The 19,028-nt window shown below is 38.4% G+C and overlaps 1 protein-coding gene across 2 annotated transcripts; it reads left to right on the forward strand.

Annotated features, from left to right (window-relative positions):
• The first annotated feature begins 8,101 nt into the window (after positions 1-8,101).
• Positions 8,102-17,945, forward strand: LOC131231000 (structural maintenance of chromosomes protein 1-like). Of its 2 annotated transcripts, XM_058227048.1 has the most exons (3): positions 8,102-8,336; positions 11,260-11,492; positions 17,734-17,945. In XM_058227048.1, exons 1-3 carry the CDS (start codon positions 8,313-8,315, stop codon positions 17,762-17,764), a joined length of 288 nt encoding a protein of 95 aa, XP_058083031.1. In that variant the 5' UTR covers positions 8,102-8,312; the 3' UTR covers positions 17,765-17,945. The 2 variants fall into 2 exon arrangements, with proteins under 2 accessions (XP_058083031.1, XP_058083032.1); XM_058227049.1 differs by lacking the exons at positions 11,260-11,492; positions 17,734-17,945 and adding an exon at positions 8,781-9,035.
• The last annotated feature ends 1,083 nt before the right edge of the window (positions 17,946-19,028 follow it).

Genomic DNA, 19,028 nt, shown 5'->3' on the forward strand with positions numbered 1-19,028 from the left:
TGTTAATTTACAGTTAATATTATTATCTTTTATTACCATTGATATTTTCCTGGTAATTTCTCAAGAAAAGCCAGGAAATCTAAAAATCTTGCGAGAAACCTAGAATCCAGAAATTGTGGAAAATGTGGAGTTGCATCCATACGTGGCAATGTTGCACACATGCGTGAGATTTAGACCATCCATTTGGCAGATTTGACGCAAGGAGGGACATGACGAGGTCGATCACCGTCTTCCTTAAGGGATATCTATTATGAATCCACAAAGCTCTCTAGACTCCTCATAGAGTTTCCTTGAATCCACAATGGATAAAAGTAGAAATAATTTCTAATAAATTTGAAATAACTTGATTAATAAAAAATTGAATTACAACTCTTTAAAAAAGGAACTTAAACCTGAAATTGCGACTGAACCGCTAATTGAAGTTAGAAATTATGTCCAAGCGTCCTAGAGGGGGGTGAATAGGACTTTTCAAAAATATTTACTTATTAAAAACAGACAATGCTTAACTTAAACTAATTTACCAATCAAACTAAGTAAGGTAAATTAACTCTAAAGCTTTCAAGCCAATAGAGGATCCAATCACATATGCTACAAATGATTTGCAAATAAAGCAACTAGCCTATAGGGATAGTGTATATGTGTGTATGTGGGACGTGATTCATATCAATCTTAAACATCCATTCAATCATGCCTTATAATTAAGCATTTATATCATATAATTATAATTAAACATATATAGAAAGACAATCCCAAACACAGCGATATATATTGGTTCAACTACGTACTTACTCCACTCCCAGCGAACGCACTCCACCCATGAGTGTACCGAATTTCACTATCCAATGGTTTTAAATTAGGTTAACTATGAACCTTTACAACCTATACAAGATTAAACTAAGGAGCCTATACAAGGCAACCTTAGGTGCTTACACAAGGCAACAGGTCCTACACAAGGACACTTCTAGGAGCCTACACAAGGTAATGCCTACACAGTGCAATAGGTCCTGCACAAGGACATTACACTTATTTTCCCATCAGAGGCCTACGAAAGGACTTATCGAGTTTGTCAACTCAAACTTTGAATTCCAATCCTACACAAGAAAAGAGCTTCAAACTCAGTGGGCTCTAGATACTTATAAGTGAGTGAGCAAGCCCCGTTTTAGCACATACTAAAGATGATCTTCCTTGTGGTGAAGAGTTTTCAACTCCCTTGATCTGTAACAGTAGTATATGCTCCAATGGAAGTCACCGTGTGTTGGGTCAAGGTATTTGGTGAATCTTATCTATTAAATGTAAATCTTTAAGTTTAGATGAGATTCTCTAAAGTTAGGCATTCAAAAGATCCTAACTCAATGATTTGCCAATAAATGAGTTGCTGGAAAATCTTTGAATGTTGGAGTTCATTTTTCAATCCAATCTATTGATTTTCTAATGATAGCATTTAAGATAGGATTGAAAGATGCACTCGAAAAAATGATTAAAGAGGGTTGGTGGTTTTCTCCTACTAATAACTCTCTCAAATCTCTCTCTTTTTCTCACTAAAGAACTAAGAAAACAAGCCCCTAAATTCATAAGTAAAAATTTCAACGGTAAAAAAATGGGTAGATTTTTATTAGGATTCGATGTCATCGAAGGGCTTCGATGTCATTGAAGTTTCCTTCGATATCATCGAACCTCCTTCGATGTTATTGAATTTCTGTACTAAGATTTTTATATAAGTGTTGTACAGTTCTACTTGATGTCATCGAGTGGTGTTCAAAGCCATTGAAGATGACCTTCGATGTCATCGAATTCTAGCTCGATGTCATTGGGATTTTCTTTGAAAATGCTTGGAGCTCGCTAGACAATTTGGTTCACTTTTTCGATTTCATTGAAATTTGAAATTCGATGTCATCGAATGCAATTTAAGTCATTGAACATTTTTCTAGATTTTTCTTTTGAGCTTGTTAGAACTCGAGTGCCTATTTTTTGATGTCCTCGAAATAGGTTCGATGTCATCGAGAATATCTCCAGGTATATGAGTTTGGTTGCTAGACATATTGGGGCACTTTTTTGATGTCATCGAAGTATGTTTGATGTCATCAAACCTGTAAGTTCGATGTTATCAAAGCTTGTTCAATGTCATCGACGGTTGCAGATTTTTTATGTTCTTTTACAAATTATCTTGCAACTTTGCATTTATTCTTTCAAGCTTAGCAAGGTGTTTTCCTAATTGGTTTTGGGTAAGATTGGACCATTTAAATGATTTTATTACCTGGGGTGTTTTGGTCATATGTTGTGAGGCTTAATTTACCTTTGGAAATGCCTTGAACATCTTCTCCTTGCTGAGCCTTCACTCTTAGTCTTTAATGTTGGGCTCACTTGACTTTATGATTCAACCGTCACGTCAATTGACAAACAAGGGCACCTTCAATCTTTCCCTTCATCGATTACATGACAAAACACCTAGTAGACCCTTAATTGTGTATACAACTCAAAATTACACAATTTTACAACTTAAAATTAGTGCTTACGCAATACAGTCGAGGGTTACAGTCCTTGCATGGTCAAGTGACTCTCTTGGTGCAAAGCTTCCATTGTTTTCGATAGATAACGAATCTCTATATCATCGTCCACAAGATTTTGGTCCATTCCATCATTAGTTGCCATCGGCCCGAAGAGAGTCCTCTCTCAGATACCTCTTAACGTGAGGAGGGACGTGATGAGGTCGATCACTGCCTTACTTAGAGGATATCTACTCCAAATCCATAGAGCTCTCTAGACTCCTTTCACAGAGCTTCCTCAAATCCACGAGAAATAATTTCTAATAAAATCGAAATAATTTGATCAATGATAAGAAAATGGAATTACAACTCTTTAAATAAGGAACTAAAACCTAAGATGGAGTTTTAGACTTAGACTTCAACTCAAACACCCTAAAAATATGACTTACCATAAATAGTAAACTTACTATTTATAGACAACCTCTATTCTTACCAGACTTCATGGTTTTCGGCTAAAAATAATAAGTGTCCAATTTGGGCCAACCACGTTATTCTCCTAACTTTTCTAAGACATTCTCATGTTGGACACGACTTCTACAACTCAAAGGATCAAAAGTTATACTTGAATTAAAACTTACTATTTATATTAAAAATGAAATTAAATGGTACTTTTGACTGTCGATATAATGGAATCTTGCACATCTTGCATGGACAACCACTACAGCAAATTAGACTTTTTGTGACGATTTTTTTTAGCGACAAGTCTAATTTCATTGGGAAATGCAATTTTTTACAACGATATTTCAAGTTGTTGCAAAAAATAGATTATTTATGATGACAGTTTAAATTGTTGCTAATAGTTAACTTTTTTGCGACGAGCTTCAATTATCATCGCAAAAAGTTTTCGTATGAATTTTTTTACAACGATCTTAACCAGTTGTCGCTAATAGCCACTTTTTGTGACAAATTAGGTTTGTAAAAAAAAGTTTTTTACGACAACACAAAAGTTGTCGCAAATAGTAGCTTTTATAATGACTAGTTCAATTCATTGCAAAAAATATTGAATTATACTTTTTGCGACAAATGTAGTTTCATTGCGAAATGTAGAGTATTTGCAATAACATTGTAAATCATCGCAAATAGTCAACGTTTTTGCGACGAACTATAATTATCGTCGCTAAAACGTTTCTCGCCGATTTCTTCCAAAAAAATTACATGGCTGGAAAGACGTTTCACCACGCATTTCTATGGTCATCGCTAATGTTCACTTTATGCGACGAATTGAGTGTTATGGAAAAATATTATTTTTTGCAACGAAACGAAAGTCGCTACAAATAGTATGCTTTAGCGATGACTAGGTTAACTCGTTGCGACAAATACAAACTAAAACTTTTTATGACGAATGTAGTTTCATTACAAATTATTAGAGTATTTGCAACAACATTGTAAATCATCGTAAATAGTCAACATTTTTTCGACGAGTTGTAATTATCGTCACTAAAACGTTTCCCACTAATTTCTTCCGAGAAAATTATATGGCGGGAAAGACATTTCGCAACGCGTTTCTATGGTTATCGCTAATGTCCAATTTATGTGACGAATTAAGTGTCGTAACAAATATTATTTTTTGCAACGACACGAAAGTCGAGTCTGTTTTAACGACGACTAGGTTAACTTGTTGCGACAAATACAAACTAAAACTTTTTGCGACGAACGTAGTTTCATTGCAAAATGTTAGAGTATTTGTAACAACATTGTAAATCATCGCAAATAGTCGACATTTTTGTGACGAGTTATAATTATCATCGCGAAAATATTTTCCACCAATTTTTTTCGAAAAAATCACATGACGGGAAAGACCGCCATGCATTTTAATCATCATCGCTAATGACTACTTTATGCGATGAATTGAGTGTCGTGGCAAAGCATTATTTTTTGCAACGACACAAAAGTCGTTGCAAATAGTTTGTTTTAGCGACGACCAGGTTAAGTCATTGCGACAAATACCAACTAAAGCTTTTTGCGATGAACGTAGTTTCATTGTGAAATGTTAGAGTATTTGTAACAACACTGTAAATTATCGCAAATGGTCGACATTTCTGCGATGAGCTATAATTATCGTCGTTAAAATGTTTCCTACCAATTTCTCTTGAAAAAATTACATGGCGGGAAAGACGTTTCGCTAAGCATTTTCATGGTTATCGCTAATGTACACTTTACGCGATGAATTGAGTGTCGAGCCAAAACATTATTTTTTGCAATGATACAAAAGTCGCTGCAAATAGTTTGTTTTAACTATGACCAGGTTAACTTGTTGCAACAAATACCAACTGAATCTTTTTACAACGAATGTAGTTTCATTGCAAAATGGTAGAGTATTTGCAATAACATCGTAAATCATTGCAAATAGTCAACGTTTTTGCGACGAGCTGCAATTATCGTCGCAAAAACTTTTCCCACCAATTTTTCTCATCAGAGTATTTGTAATGATATTATAAATCATCGCCAATAGTCAACATTTTTGCAACGAGCTACATTATTGTTGCAAATATGACTATTTGCAATGATTGGTTAAAGTCATTGTAAAACACTAAAATAGACTTTTTATGACAAATGTAGTTTCAATCGAACGGTGGAAACGATCGCTTAATTAACCTCCCAATCACATGGAATCTACTATTAATTTTTTCTAAAGAAACACACTATAAAAAATTAATGTGATTTTGAATTTTTCCGGTGGCTAAACAAAAAATCTTTAGATATGCTTAATTTTTTTAATACGCATCCTAAAATGAGTTGTACGAATAGATGGACGATGTAGATATCCAACAGATCATCAATGTGGGCCTTACGGTAGGGATAACACCCACTAAGGTGTTACGTGGGTATGTAGCAACTTATCCACTCCCATCACCTATCTCTCTCACTTTAAGTAGTTGCATGGGTAACACCCACTAAGTAAACTCACACGTGATGTATGTGTCTAATCCGCACCATCTATACATCTTAGTAGCGTATTTTATGAAATAAGGCTAAAATTTAAGCATATCCGAAGCCTAAGTGATCATCCTAAAGAATTAGTGGGAATTGAACTTGTACTATTGAAAAATTCTTGGGGGCCACAAAAGTTTTAGATAAAGGTGATGTTTGAGATTTCCTTCAGCTACCTGTATACTCTTATGAATAGTTTTCCTTCATCTGTCCGTGTGCTCATCAATTAAATAGTGGAAACCAACACATATTGCCTTATTAAGTTCCTGATCGACAATCGAATAGTGCGCATTACCGATGATCGCTCGTTGACTTCCTAATCAACAATCGGACGACACGAAGTGTTGTTGAACATTTGATGAACCTCCAATTAATGATTAAATGGTATAAAGCAACATAAATCTTGTTATCAATTTCCTTATTGACGATGGAATGGTGCCCATCAACAATCGCTTAATCGACCTCCAATCAACAATCGGACGATAGAAAGTGTGTTGACCATCTGATCAACCTCCAATCCTTTATCAGATGGTGGAAATCACCGTACATTACTTCATTAAGTCTCCAATCAACAATTGAATGTTGCACATCACCGATAATAACAAGATTGACCTCCCAATCAATGATCGTACAACACAAAGTGCTTTCTACCATTAGATCAACCTCCAATCATCAAATGAATGGTGGATGGATGGATGTTTAGATGGTTGGATGGATAGATGGGATGGCTGGATGGATGGTTGGATGGATCAATATGTGAATAGATGAGATGGATGGACCGATGAATGAGATAGTTGGGATGGATTGATGGGATGAATGGATGTTTAGATGGGATGGTTGGATGGTTAGATGGACAGATCTGATGATTGGATGGACAGATGGATAGATTGATCGATGTGATGGTTGGATGGTTAGATGGGAGGATGATAAATTGATCGATGGGATGGATGGTTGGATGGATGTTTGGATGGGATAGATAGATGGTTGGATGGTTGGGATGGGAATGGATGGGTGGTTGTTTGGATGGATAGATGATATGGATGGATGGATATTTTTATGATTGGATAGAATGAATGGATGGATGGGTTGGTTCGATGGATGGTTAGATGGATAGCTGGGATAGATGGATGAATGGATGGATGGGATGGTTGGATGGATGTATGGATGGATGGATGGGTTGGTTGTATGGATAGATGGCATGGATGGATAGATGTTTTGATGATTGATGGGATAATCAGATGTATGAACGAGATGGTTGAATGTTGGATGGATGGATAATATGGTTGGATGGATGGATGCATGGATGGATGTTTGGATGACTGGATATATAAATGGATGGAATGGTTGGATAGTTGGATTGATGGATGTTTGGATGATTGTATGAGATGAATGGATGGTTGGATGGGGGATGCAATGGTTGGATGGGGGATGAGATGAATTAGGCTCCGATGGGCCACTAAGGGGCCAACAAGATGTATGAATTCTATCCACACCGTCCATCCATTTATACAAATCATTTTAGAGTATGACCCCAAAAATAACGAAGATCCAAGGCTCAAATGGACCACAAAGTGGGGATTAAATTCCTACCATTGAAAATTTCTTGGGGGCCACAAAAGTTTTTGATTAAGATGATATTTACTTTTTCACTTCATCCAGGTGTATATGACCATATTAAACAATATGGTGGACCCTAAAAAGGTTTCAATGGTGGCCATCCTTAGCACCATTTCTTGTGGTGTGGTCCACTTGATACGTTGATATCCTTTTTTTTAATCTACTATAATCTAAAATGATATGAAAAAAATGGATAGACAGTGTGGATACAATTAATACATCTCTCCGAATTGATGGACGGTGTGGATACAAAACACACATCATGGTGGAACCCATATAACTAGTGACGTCACTTCAGTAGGAGTCTTGCGTAAGCCAATTGGCTACTCCCCTTACCACCAGGCAATGGCTGGTGGTCGGTGCTCTGTGTGCCCCACCATGATGTATGTATTTCATCCACAACGTCCATATATTTTTCTATATCATTTTATGATATGAGACGAAAAAATGAGGTATATCCTAATCTAAAGTGGACCACATTACAGGAAACAGTGTTGAATGAACGTTGACCATTAAATTTTTTTTAGGAACCATAAAAGTTTTGGATCAAACCAATGTTTGTTTTTTTCCCTTCATTTGGGTCTGTATCACCTAATCAATAGATTGGATGTCGAATAAATAGGACAGTGTGCCTTGGGAGGATTTTAATGGTGGATATCCAATCACTATTCTTTTCCTGTGGTATGGTTCACCTGATATTTATATCCCTCTAATTTTTGGGATCAAGCCCTAAAATGATATATAAAAATGGATGAACGGAATGGATGAAAAACATACATCATTGTGGGGCCCACAAAGCACCGACCACCAGCCACTGGGCTGGTGGCAGAGAGAGTAGCCAATCTGTTTCCCATTTTCCCATATCCTGAGAGAGGGAAACCAAAAACCCCTCCCGCGTCAAACCCTCATCTCTCTCATTCCCTCAATCTATCTTCGACGCCCGAACCCTAATCCCTCTCTCTCTCTCTCTCTCTCTCTCTCTCTCTCTCTCTCTCTCTCTCTCTCTCTCTCAGGGTCCAGATTTGGTCCATGAAAATCGTGAGTTGTTACACCGTTGATCATTGCCAAAGCTCGCCATATGATGAGGTAGAGAGATGGTCGTCCATTCGTCTTTCTTCATAGCAGCTACCGACCTCTCTCCTACAAGGGCATCTAAAGACGAACAAGATCTGGAGCAGATCTATTCCACATCAAGGGCGTTGGAGAGCAAAGTATTGAAACATGGTAGCTGTCTCTTTAAACAAGGTAATTCCAAGAGTCGTTTGTTTCTTATTCTTTAGGTGTCATGTATTATGGACCAGATTACTAAAAAATGTATATTGCATCTCTGTTTTTCCCCCTCCTATGAGAACAGGTTTGGTAATGGTGGCAATAGTCCGTTTCTATATGTGCCCTCTACTCATTTGATAAAATGCCTGAGAAGGATGTTCCTTGCTGTTAATGTCTAAGTTGTTGCTTTCTTACTGTTGAAAGTCAATGCATCGCTTGCAATGTTTCTTTTGCTTACTTTAACAAATTTCATCATCATTCAATGAAAAAAAAAAAAGGAAAAGGAAATGGAAAAGAAAAACCAAAGTGAACTCTTGTGAGGTTGCCGACAATGCCATACATTTCGGAATTTACATTCATGCTCCAGCTTTTATTTGTTTTCCACCTACCCTTTTTTGCTTTTTCATTTTTCCATTTCAGATACTCATTGCTCTGATTTACAAGGGACTTTCATGCTTCAGCTATCGTTGGACTATTACCTACTACTCGTTTCTACATTCAGTCATTTTAGGTATTCCTTGCTTGAATTATAAGTATCGATACTTTCTAACTTGGATTGCGACCTGTAGGTATTGCCCTTAGCTCTATGGAAGGTTGGGTTGCTATGAAGTTCTTTGATTTATCTGAGGACTTCCCACCCCATGTAAATTTTGCATGCTTTTGTTATGATAGATGGGAAGGCTACTTACAGACACATTTGCCCGCATGACATATGTATGAGTGTGGTCTAGGTTACATCCTGTGTATGTTGAGGATGGGCAAGTTTGCTCTGGTTGAAAAAAATGGGGGCCAGTTTGGTCATTATTGCATTTGTATTTTGAGAATGGACCTTTTGTCATTTCTTTTTCAACTGCCCTTCTCTTGTTGTAGAAGGGTGGGTCACATATAGGCAGAGCAACCATTTTTAGGCAATGACATGACAAAGACCACCTGACGACTAGCTCACATCTTGCACATTTTGGCATATGGCATATGTGCAATAGTCATAATAACAATGGTTACTTATTCTCGCTGACACACTCCCTTGCAGCTACAGTAAATTTTCCACTGGAGGATGCGATAGGTATGTAAACGTAAATTTCACAAGGGAATAAATATACATGCTCATAATGGCGGGGCCTACTTTCTTACCGCTAAAAGTGAATTTCTATAGCTAGGAAACAACCATAGAAACCATAAAAGTAGAGCCTTCTTACTAGATGTTGTATCCATGCCAGGAGTTTCTGACTTGCATGGAAAGAACAAAACTATCGGGCGTCTTTTTGGATGAACAATGAAGCTAAAGATGACCTGAGCAAGGAATGTTGGCATTTTAAACAGTTTGATCCATCGTGGGAAAATGGAAGTGCACATAAAAAATCTGTGTATGTAATCAACCTCTTCCTTCTATTCAGCTTCTGGCTTGCTTGGATTGATCTCTATAGTGTTTGTTCGAAGCACTTAATTATGGTTTTACCTGTAAATGCCTTTCAATCAAGTAATTGTATTGCCGCAACATTTTTTTTTTCTAGTCCAAGTAATTTTATTGCCGCAACATTTTTTTTTTCTAGTCCAAGTAATTGTATTGCAAAACAGCATTTAAACTTGAAGAAATGCTACAACTATTTTTTACTTCATATATAGTGCATGACTGGCATACCTTAGCTTAAGTAGATTATCCAACACTTTTCATTTCCTTATTATTTATCTTCATTTTTTGTTATAGTTAGAAAAGGTCTATTTAATAGAAAAATAGACATCACTATTTCCTTTTCATAATTTGTAAATATTTCCGACATGGTTGCGGCAGTTAAATTTCAAAACTTGTAATGCTTTTCGTTAAGCTTACCCATTTAAAAAAATAAAAAAGAGAAAAGTCATGGCATGTTTTGAATTAAATTGTCTCAACCATATTGCTAGTCGCAGCTCATGTGCTAGTTTGGATGGAGCATTGTGTGTGCATGGTGAACCTCTTGGGAGGAGCAAGGTGAACCTTGAAAGAAAGAAAAATGGTCCTTGTTACATGCCATAGATTAGAGGCAGTTGGAGACCTTTCTATTTTCAGTAATTCATCTAGGTAGGTAGGTAAGTTCCTCCTAACTATGTCTCATACCGTTCTTTCAAATTTAAGGTTTTGTTTTGCTCCTAATGAGGGGAAGTTAAGGTAGTACTAGGGGTTTATGTTGATGTGTTCTACTTTAACATAGAAGTGATCTTCTAAGTTCAGCATTGTGTTTCCTTTTATATTTTAGCTATCTTTATTAATTGAAAGGAATGTCCAGTTCTATACGTGGATGTTTAACCAGTTATAATCTGCTAAAACTTAAAAGTACAATTGCTGCAATGTTGACCTTTGTTTTCTCTTTTTAGTTAGAGTTAGTCACATAGTGAACCCAATATTGCAAATGCTTTCTGTTGCTGAACAATGGACGACTAGTTCAAGGCTCTATTTTTGAATGTGTCTATCTGCAAATCTTGATTTGTCTTCATATTTTGTAGTGAATATTATATGATGGAAATTGGACCTCATTGTTTTACGTTGGGTTTCATTGTAGGCTCGACTGATCGCAAATGAAAACAATGTGGTTCAAGTAAACAATAGATAAGAACATTTTCTTCTCTTATTTTCTTTTCTTTTTCAGACTTTTGAATTATGACATTTTTAAAATTTCAAGGTATGGATTTTACGTCAATTTTGTTCAATATTCTCATGGCAAACATTTTGTTTCTACAAATATCTCTTGATTGTTTCTACAAATAGCTTTAGATTGGAATATAAATTAATGTTTTATTTGTTGTATTTGATTTTTTGAAGTTTAGATTTGATTTTATCTTCCCTCTCAGCTCTCCACAGACTTTTTACATTGAAATTTCTTCACAAAATTGCTTATTGGACTTTGGTCATTATATTCTTCTGCAGAAAGCTTTGAAGAAAGAGCACTTCTTGTGGCAACTTTTAAACATTGAAAAGGATATGAAGAAGATGAATGATGACCTTGAAGGAGAAAATGAGAACCTTCAAGAGGTTTTGAAGGTACAGGAGGAATGTGAACTTGAAGCAATTGCTAAGAAGAAAGAACAAGCTGGTTATTTGAAAGATGTGATGCAGTGCGAAAAGAAGATTGCGAAGAAAAAAGTTGAACTTGATAAAAGGTTAGTTCAACACCGTTCATCTGTTTCTACAGCCCATTTTAGCATGTGTTCCCAAAAATCAAGGAGATCCAAATATCTAATAATTCATTCATCTTGGATAAATTTTTTTTTTTTTCAAAGGAAAGAAAAGAATGAGTTCATAAAGATAAATAAAAGAAAATTGTGTTTAATTCAGTTTGCTTACTATTTTCTGAAATAAATGGAGTTCTAGACATTTGGTAAACTATACGAATAGTTTTGAGTCTAAAACAGAGTTTTGCTAACTGCAGGTAGACCTTATTGAATGGGCCAGGCCAAAAGTCTAATTGAATGATCTATGAGTAAATTCAGCTAGACATGAGAGCTCATAAAAGAGGTGGATCCAAGACACAAGTGGGCCATCCAAAGGAAATAGTGGTGATTGAATGCCTACCATTGAAACCTTCCTAGGGTCACTGAAGTTTTGGATCAAGCTAATACTAGGGTCTCAGCCATATAGCTTATCTTGTGAATACAATTTCTTTTTACTGAAAAAAAAAAACAACTAATATTTGTGTTTTATGTTCATCCCGTGGGAATAACCGTATGAACAGTTCCATGACATAAACATCGTGGTGGGCGCAAGGAAGTTTCCAAATGTGTGTTTTGGGTCCCACTGTTGTGTCATGTGGTGATAGAGTTTTGGATTTTACTTCATTTTTGGTAAGGACAACCACAGCTTGCTGTGGTGCAGCTCACATGAGATTTGAATATACTTCAGTTTTGGAATCATGCCTTAAAATGAACTTTCAAAATGGATAAACAATGTGGATTTAAGAAACATGCAACCGGTTGGCCTTAGTTAGGGATAGAGCTGTACACGAACTGAGTTAGCTTGTTCAAAAGGAGAAGAAGATTCTGTTTTTCCATCGCCTAGACTTTCCTTTGCATTGCTTTCATCACTTTATCAGTGAAGCTCTCTACTAAGGATACTCGTGTGAACAAAACAGATTCCTACTATAGCTCAGATGTGTCAACATGGGACATGCAACATCTGAGATGTTCATTCGATAAGCTTCATTGTATGCTGTCCCTAAAATTGGCTCGCGTGCAGGCATCTCTTCCAAAAAACTTGTGGTTAAAATATTGGCCAGTGGTCCACATTCCACCTACATCATGTTCCACCTGATGAGAGGACTAGCTGATTTATGGGCCACAGTATATGCAACCTGCATGTTGATATGCCTTGATGTTGAACACATTCCATGATTGTATGTTTGACTGTGAGTAGGATTCTCGTCCTACTTACACATTTCATGTACTTTTTTCTTTTTAGATTTCAGATGTAGATTTGTCCATAAATTTATTTTTTTTAAAAAAAATTGTCCAGTGGTATTTTGTAAGATCACATGGAATTGAAATGTTACCCTTTTTGAATAAGCATGTTTGTATTATGTACACCAATGAGAATTTTAGTTGTAGAGGAAAAGAATGTTTGTCCATTGTGGACACGTGCCTCAATATTTCATTGTCCATTCATTGGATAATGAATATCCTGTGAGAATAATTAGATTATGAAGACTTTGTTCTCATTCACATTTGGTTAAACATGTGTAGAATTCCACATATGTAGGGACTAATGTAACACCCCGTGCCTCTAGTACACGGGTGTTACCTGACCTTAAAACCTGCATCAACCAAGCCTAACATACTAGGTGACTTAAAATTTTGACATGTATAGGATGGGACTCCTAGCTGACATCGAGGCCATCTATCAAGGTCAATAGGAGCCAAGCTTAACTCGGCACCAGATAGGGAGGTAAGACTAGACGAACTCCTCAAGATAAACTTATAAATTAATCTACCTAAGTCATGTTAGGGGCAAGACATCCGCTAACGACCCTTGAGGGTTAACTAGCAACCAACCAAACTGTCATTTCACTACAAAGCCCCACTTAGCCGTTGAAAACCAATATCAGGCCCACCCGACCAACGGATAGGGTCATATGGGCCGATGATAGCCCCAAAGAAGTGGGTAATGGTCCACCTGGGCCTCACCATCGGCCCAAAGTAGACCAGGTTCCCTTTGTAGGGTCCCCAAATGCAAATGGGCAGAGTGGATTATGACACTAACATTTCAGTGGGTCCCTACACGATGCATGTGCACCGAAAGCACGCGTGTGCGAAGTACACCAAAACCTCTGGCTCGGTCAAACAAGTCTTGACCGATCCCTTTTGCAAATGGAGAATCTCCCGCCTCCTGGAGATTTAAACCGATCCCCTTTGAGGCCACTTTCTGATCGATCCGAACCGTCCATCTGGTCTGCGGGCCCCATCCGACCATAATCGTATAACGGTTTGGGTTCGTGCATAAAGGCGAGGGAAATCAATCAGGGCCGCTCGAAATCCCTCATGCGGCAGAGATCCACGATGGTGGGCCCACCCGCAATGACCTTGGTGGCCCACGATCGGGATGAGCTGGCTACCTCATCCATCCGTCCGTTAACGGATGTTTTTGTCCTTTGCCGAGAATGGCCAGACATTCACCTGTAGCAAGAAAAGCGCAAGGGAACCTTTCCCTTTTTGGAAGTCTGCTGCAGACCGTCCGATGGGCCTCATCCGACCATCGAAATTCCTCCCTCCATAGTTATATATATGGGACCCTGTAGCACTTGGGATGGGCGCCAAAGAGAGAGAGGGGAAAGAAGAAAGAGAGTGTAAAGGGAGAGGAAAAACAGGGAGTTCGTTTCCTCTGGTTGTAGCTCGAGTGCAGGGACAGTATCCACCCACCTCAGGTGATCATTTCTCTTTCCCTCTCCTTATTAAGTTCTAGCTAGGTTAGGGGTAGCATTGTCTAGACCAGAACCATGCCAAGCAATGGCTGTGAATCGGTCCAGCAATGGCGACGTTTGGGGGCTGAAGTTGAGCCAAGCAATGGCTCCACTTTGGGCTGCAACACAAGCAAGCCAGGGCACTATTTTGGGTGCTCATTTGGGCGTTATTTTGAGCTCTCAGTAGAGCTTCGAAACAAGCTCAGGGACTGAGCCAAACAATGGCAGCAACTCTGGTGGAAACCAGGCCAAGTAAATGGCTGTGTTTTAGATCCAAGCAGGGCTAAACAATGGCCACATTCCGGGCAGAAATCAGGCCAAAACAGTGACGTGTTTCGGGCTGAAACCAGACCCAATTACGGCCCTGTGTCAGACCTAGGCCAAACCAATAAATGGCTGAGTCATGGGCCGGGACGGTGGCGGAAAATGGGCCATGATAGTGGCTGGGATTGAAGCCAAACCGAAGCTCTGTTTGAGCTATGAACAGGCCAAAATCGGATTCATGCTTGAGGCCAGAAATCAGTTGGAATAGGGCCCTTAATTAGGTTGTAAAGGAAGCCGAAGTCAGGCCGATCAATGGCTCCACTTCAGGCTGAAATGCTGTCAAGGAGGAGTACTGTTCCAGGCAAATTGCTGGATATATGTCGGGCTGAAAATGGGCCAAACCATGACCCTATTTCTAGGCAGATATCAGGCCATGATAGTAGCCATGGTTTGGCTGCAGATGGGCAGTGAAATCAGCTCTCCAATGGGTTTTGTTTAAGCCGAAAATCAGGGCCGGAGACAGTCTTCAAAATAGCCCGCAGCAGGGAGGCCGTTTATGCACGGTTGTAGCTGGTGGGCTGCGCAGGACATGGGCCTCACCAAAATGCAGGTGGGTTGCACTTGATGGGCCTCACTGAAATGCTGGTGGGCTGCACTATGTTGAACCCCACCTTGATGGTGTTGCATGTGTACCATCCATCTGTGTGCGGCCCAAAATCCATCAGTCACGTGGACTGCGCCTCAGCAGCATGTGAAGTACATCCAGGCCATCCAGGGCCTAGACGTTAGCAGTTAACGGTAGCTGGAATGAGAGGATATAATATTATTATATATATAAATATACATACCATATATATGAGATGGGCCTACGTGGGACCCACGTGCTTGCGAAACCCACCTAATGCAGGTGTTGAATCCAGACCGTCCAAGGTCTGGATGTGACCTACCTCGCTACATATCTAGGCCGTCCATCAAGGGATGTCAGGCCCTGGATGTTTTTAAAAAAATGAGAGAGACACACACACACATATATATGTACAGGTATATATATAACACATACATAGTAATAAATAATGTTATATTATATAAAGATGCACCTTCCACACGATGTAATGTAAGTGGATTACATCCGGGCCGTCCATCCGTTCTGGCATCGGACATGGGGCCCACCTTGATCCAAACCGTCCATTTTGCCCCACCAGTAGCTGCTAATTGTGGACAGCAAGTTCTGCAGTCCCATCGTGATGTTGTGGTGTATCCAAGCCATCCATCCGTTTAAGGGCACGGACCCCACACATGACATGTTTATTTCATCCACACCGTTCAGACTACACTGAACAGTGCTGGACAACGTTTGGGATAGTGCTGAACTATACTTGATAGCACTAAGTTACATGGAGTACACTGGACGGTGCCGATTTACACGATTTATGTTTGGTCAGCGCTGATTTACATGCCCAATGTTGGATGATGCTAATCATCATTAGTGAGCCAAGTACCCCATGAAATGATGGTGTACGGTGATACACATGTTACACTTATTAAAATGATTTTCGATGTAACCTAAGCCCTCACTTGGGCCCGTTCATGAAGCCGCCATGATTTGGCTGAAGAAATGGTGGGCCCATTCCCTCTAACGAAGGCCTAAGAGGGCCTTGTTATTGTCCTTTCAAGCCCTCATGATATTTGGGCAAACCCTAGGAATACCGACGGACATAAACCGTGATTTTAGGAAATTCCTTGGGTAACTTTGGACCACGAGAGGACTGGGATCAAGAGCGCAATCACGACCCTATAGGTGATGATTTTCCTTTCCTTAAGCTTTCCATTCCTAATTAGACTAGAAATAGTAGTTTTATTAAATTAGTGGCTAGTTAGACTAATGATAAACTATGTGTGCAAATAGACTGTATTCACTTGACCTATCTATTTAATATAATGACTCTCGTACTTACTATTGTCTAGACTCCTGACTTCTTTGAACTGCCTAGGTGAATAACCTGATCATTCATGTTATGTATCTTATGTTAACTCAATTAATGTGTACTGATAGAAATATCTGTATCATTCCTTATTCCCTTTTTATATTATGATCTATGTTGCTATGACATGTATGCTGTTGGAATCTCTCTAGGGGAAGTTCTAAGCAAAGGAGAGTCCGTGCTTAGGGTGCAATCAGACTAGTTGTGATGTGAGTAGGCCTCTAATATGGAGGTTTTGGTGTTGAGTTGATTGACCTCATGTTGGTGGGGACTACACACACTCTAAGACGGTAGTCTCATGGGCTGGGGATGGTAGTCATGGGATACTATGCCCGAGCCGTCGGTCTACACTGGGCCATGTACTCCCCGTAGTGACCGTGAGCTCATTTAAATCGGCTAGGTGCAATTGGACTAATAATGAGTTGACAAATCATGCATACATAACACAGACCAGCATCTATTGCTGTCATACGTAACATACAAATTTGCCTGACTGGATGTTTTGCTCGGGGCACAAACCACCATTTATTATTGCTGTACATAGTTGTCTGTCTGGATGTTTTACTCGGAGCATAGACCGTCTAGATGTTTTACCCGGGTTAATGATTGCATGGGTAACGACTCCAGTATCCGTCTGGATATTTTACCCGAGATGATAATTTCATTTACGCATCTATGCATTTAACAAGACTGCATCTACTGTGTTCTGAAATGTCTGTATGTTTTTATGTTATTTCTTATTTAGGGCGCCGGTGTGTACTCTTAAGGGAAAATCACATTGAGTTGACCACTCATTCATCAATATTCAACTGTACAGAGGACGTAGGTATAAGAGTTGACGAGTACGTGACAGATTTGGAGGTGGTGGCAGCCGAGAAGGAGCCTTATGACAAGGAGCCGCAGCAGGAGGCGGCCGCCTATTTTGGGCCAAACTAGTAGATTAGCCCCTTTATTTTATTTCAAGTATATTTGAGATTTTAGAAACTTGAGGTTTTGTAATTGGCCCCCAGCTGAGTGGGCCAGATTATTGTTCATATGTTGGTTCAGATATATATTACATTTCTTTTTCCCACTATCTGCACTTGGATTTACTCATTGATTTACTATTACCCTTAGCTAACTCCCGGGTTCTTGGAATTCGAGTCGTGTACTTGGGTTCTGAAAACCGGGGCGTTACAACTAATGTATTTATTCAACTTGTGATAGGAATACAAACATGGATAAGAGTTGGATATAAATTAGAAATAGGGTTTCGAAAGAGTATATAGAAGAAATCGAGGAGTTCATGAAGGTAACAAGACGTCATATAAATGGACTTAATAGCACCCGATGTCCGACCGACTCAGTTAGAGGAAATGTTGCATACCCTTATATCACAACAACTCCAATCACATCCTCAGTGGTAAGTTGAATGTCACATTTAAATTATGCAAGTAGTATAAAATAGTCACTAATAATATTTTATTTTAATAATTTTACAGATTTTTCGATAGATTTGTGCTATCTTCCTAGGCCCGACCATATTATTGATGATGCACATTTTTTTTATTCATTTTTATTAGACAATTTGGACATGTGTACTTTTTTTTTCATGTTCTAGATAATTATAAATTTAATTTTAATGTAATTTAATTATTTTTCAATTTCAATGGATGATGATGAATATTAATTAATACATGTTATTTTATTTGATTAAGTTGGTTCAAACAAAAAAATTTGATGCCATTTTATGATATGTAATGGTGACATGTTAGCTCATCGCTAATATTTTATAACAAGTTGTTAGGTCGTAACAAATAATTAACTCATTAGCGACGACTTGTTGTTTTTGTCACTAGATAGAATTTGTGACATTGTATTTGCCATATAATTGACGACGATCAACACTAGTCCTAACAAAGGCTTTTGTGACGATTTTATGATTTTTCTAGTAATAAGTAGGCTCGTCGCAAAACGTTTTTATTCGAGAGGAGTTTTATGTTTTGCGACGTTTTACGATATGTAATGGCGACGTGTAAACTTGTCGTAAATAAGCTATATTTAGTGACAATTTATTAAGTTGTCGCAAATAATTAGTATTTGCAACAAATTTGGCGACAAGCAACACTCATCACAAAAAAGCTTTTGTGACAAGTGTGAGCTTATTAGTGACGATGAGGACTTGTTGCAAAACGTTTTTATTCGTGACGAGTCACATATTTAACGACATTTTTCGATATGCAATGACGACGTGTAAACTCGTCGCAAATAAGCTATATTTAGCGACGATGTATTAAGTCGTTGCAAATAATTATTATTTGTAATAAAATTGGCGACAAGCAACACTCGCAGCAAAAAACTTTTTGTGACAAATTTAGTTTTGTTAGCGACGACGAGGACTTGTCGTAACATGTCTTTATTCGCGACGAGTCTCATATTTAGTGACGTTTTACGATATGCAATGACGACGTGTAAACTCGTCGCAAATAAGCTTTATTTAGCGACGATGTATTAAGTCGTCG

The sequence above is a fragment of the Magnolia sinica genome, chromosome 17 (assembly GCF_029962835.1).
Source record: "Magnolia sinica isolate HGM2019 chromosome 17, MsV1, whole genome shotgun sequence".
Classification (NCBI taxonomy): domain Eukaryota; kingdom Viridiplantae; phylum Streptophyta; class Magnoliopsida; order Magnoliales; family Magnoliaceae; genus Magnolia; species Magnolia sinica.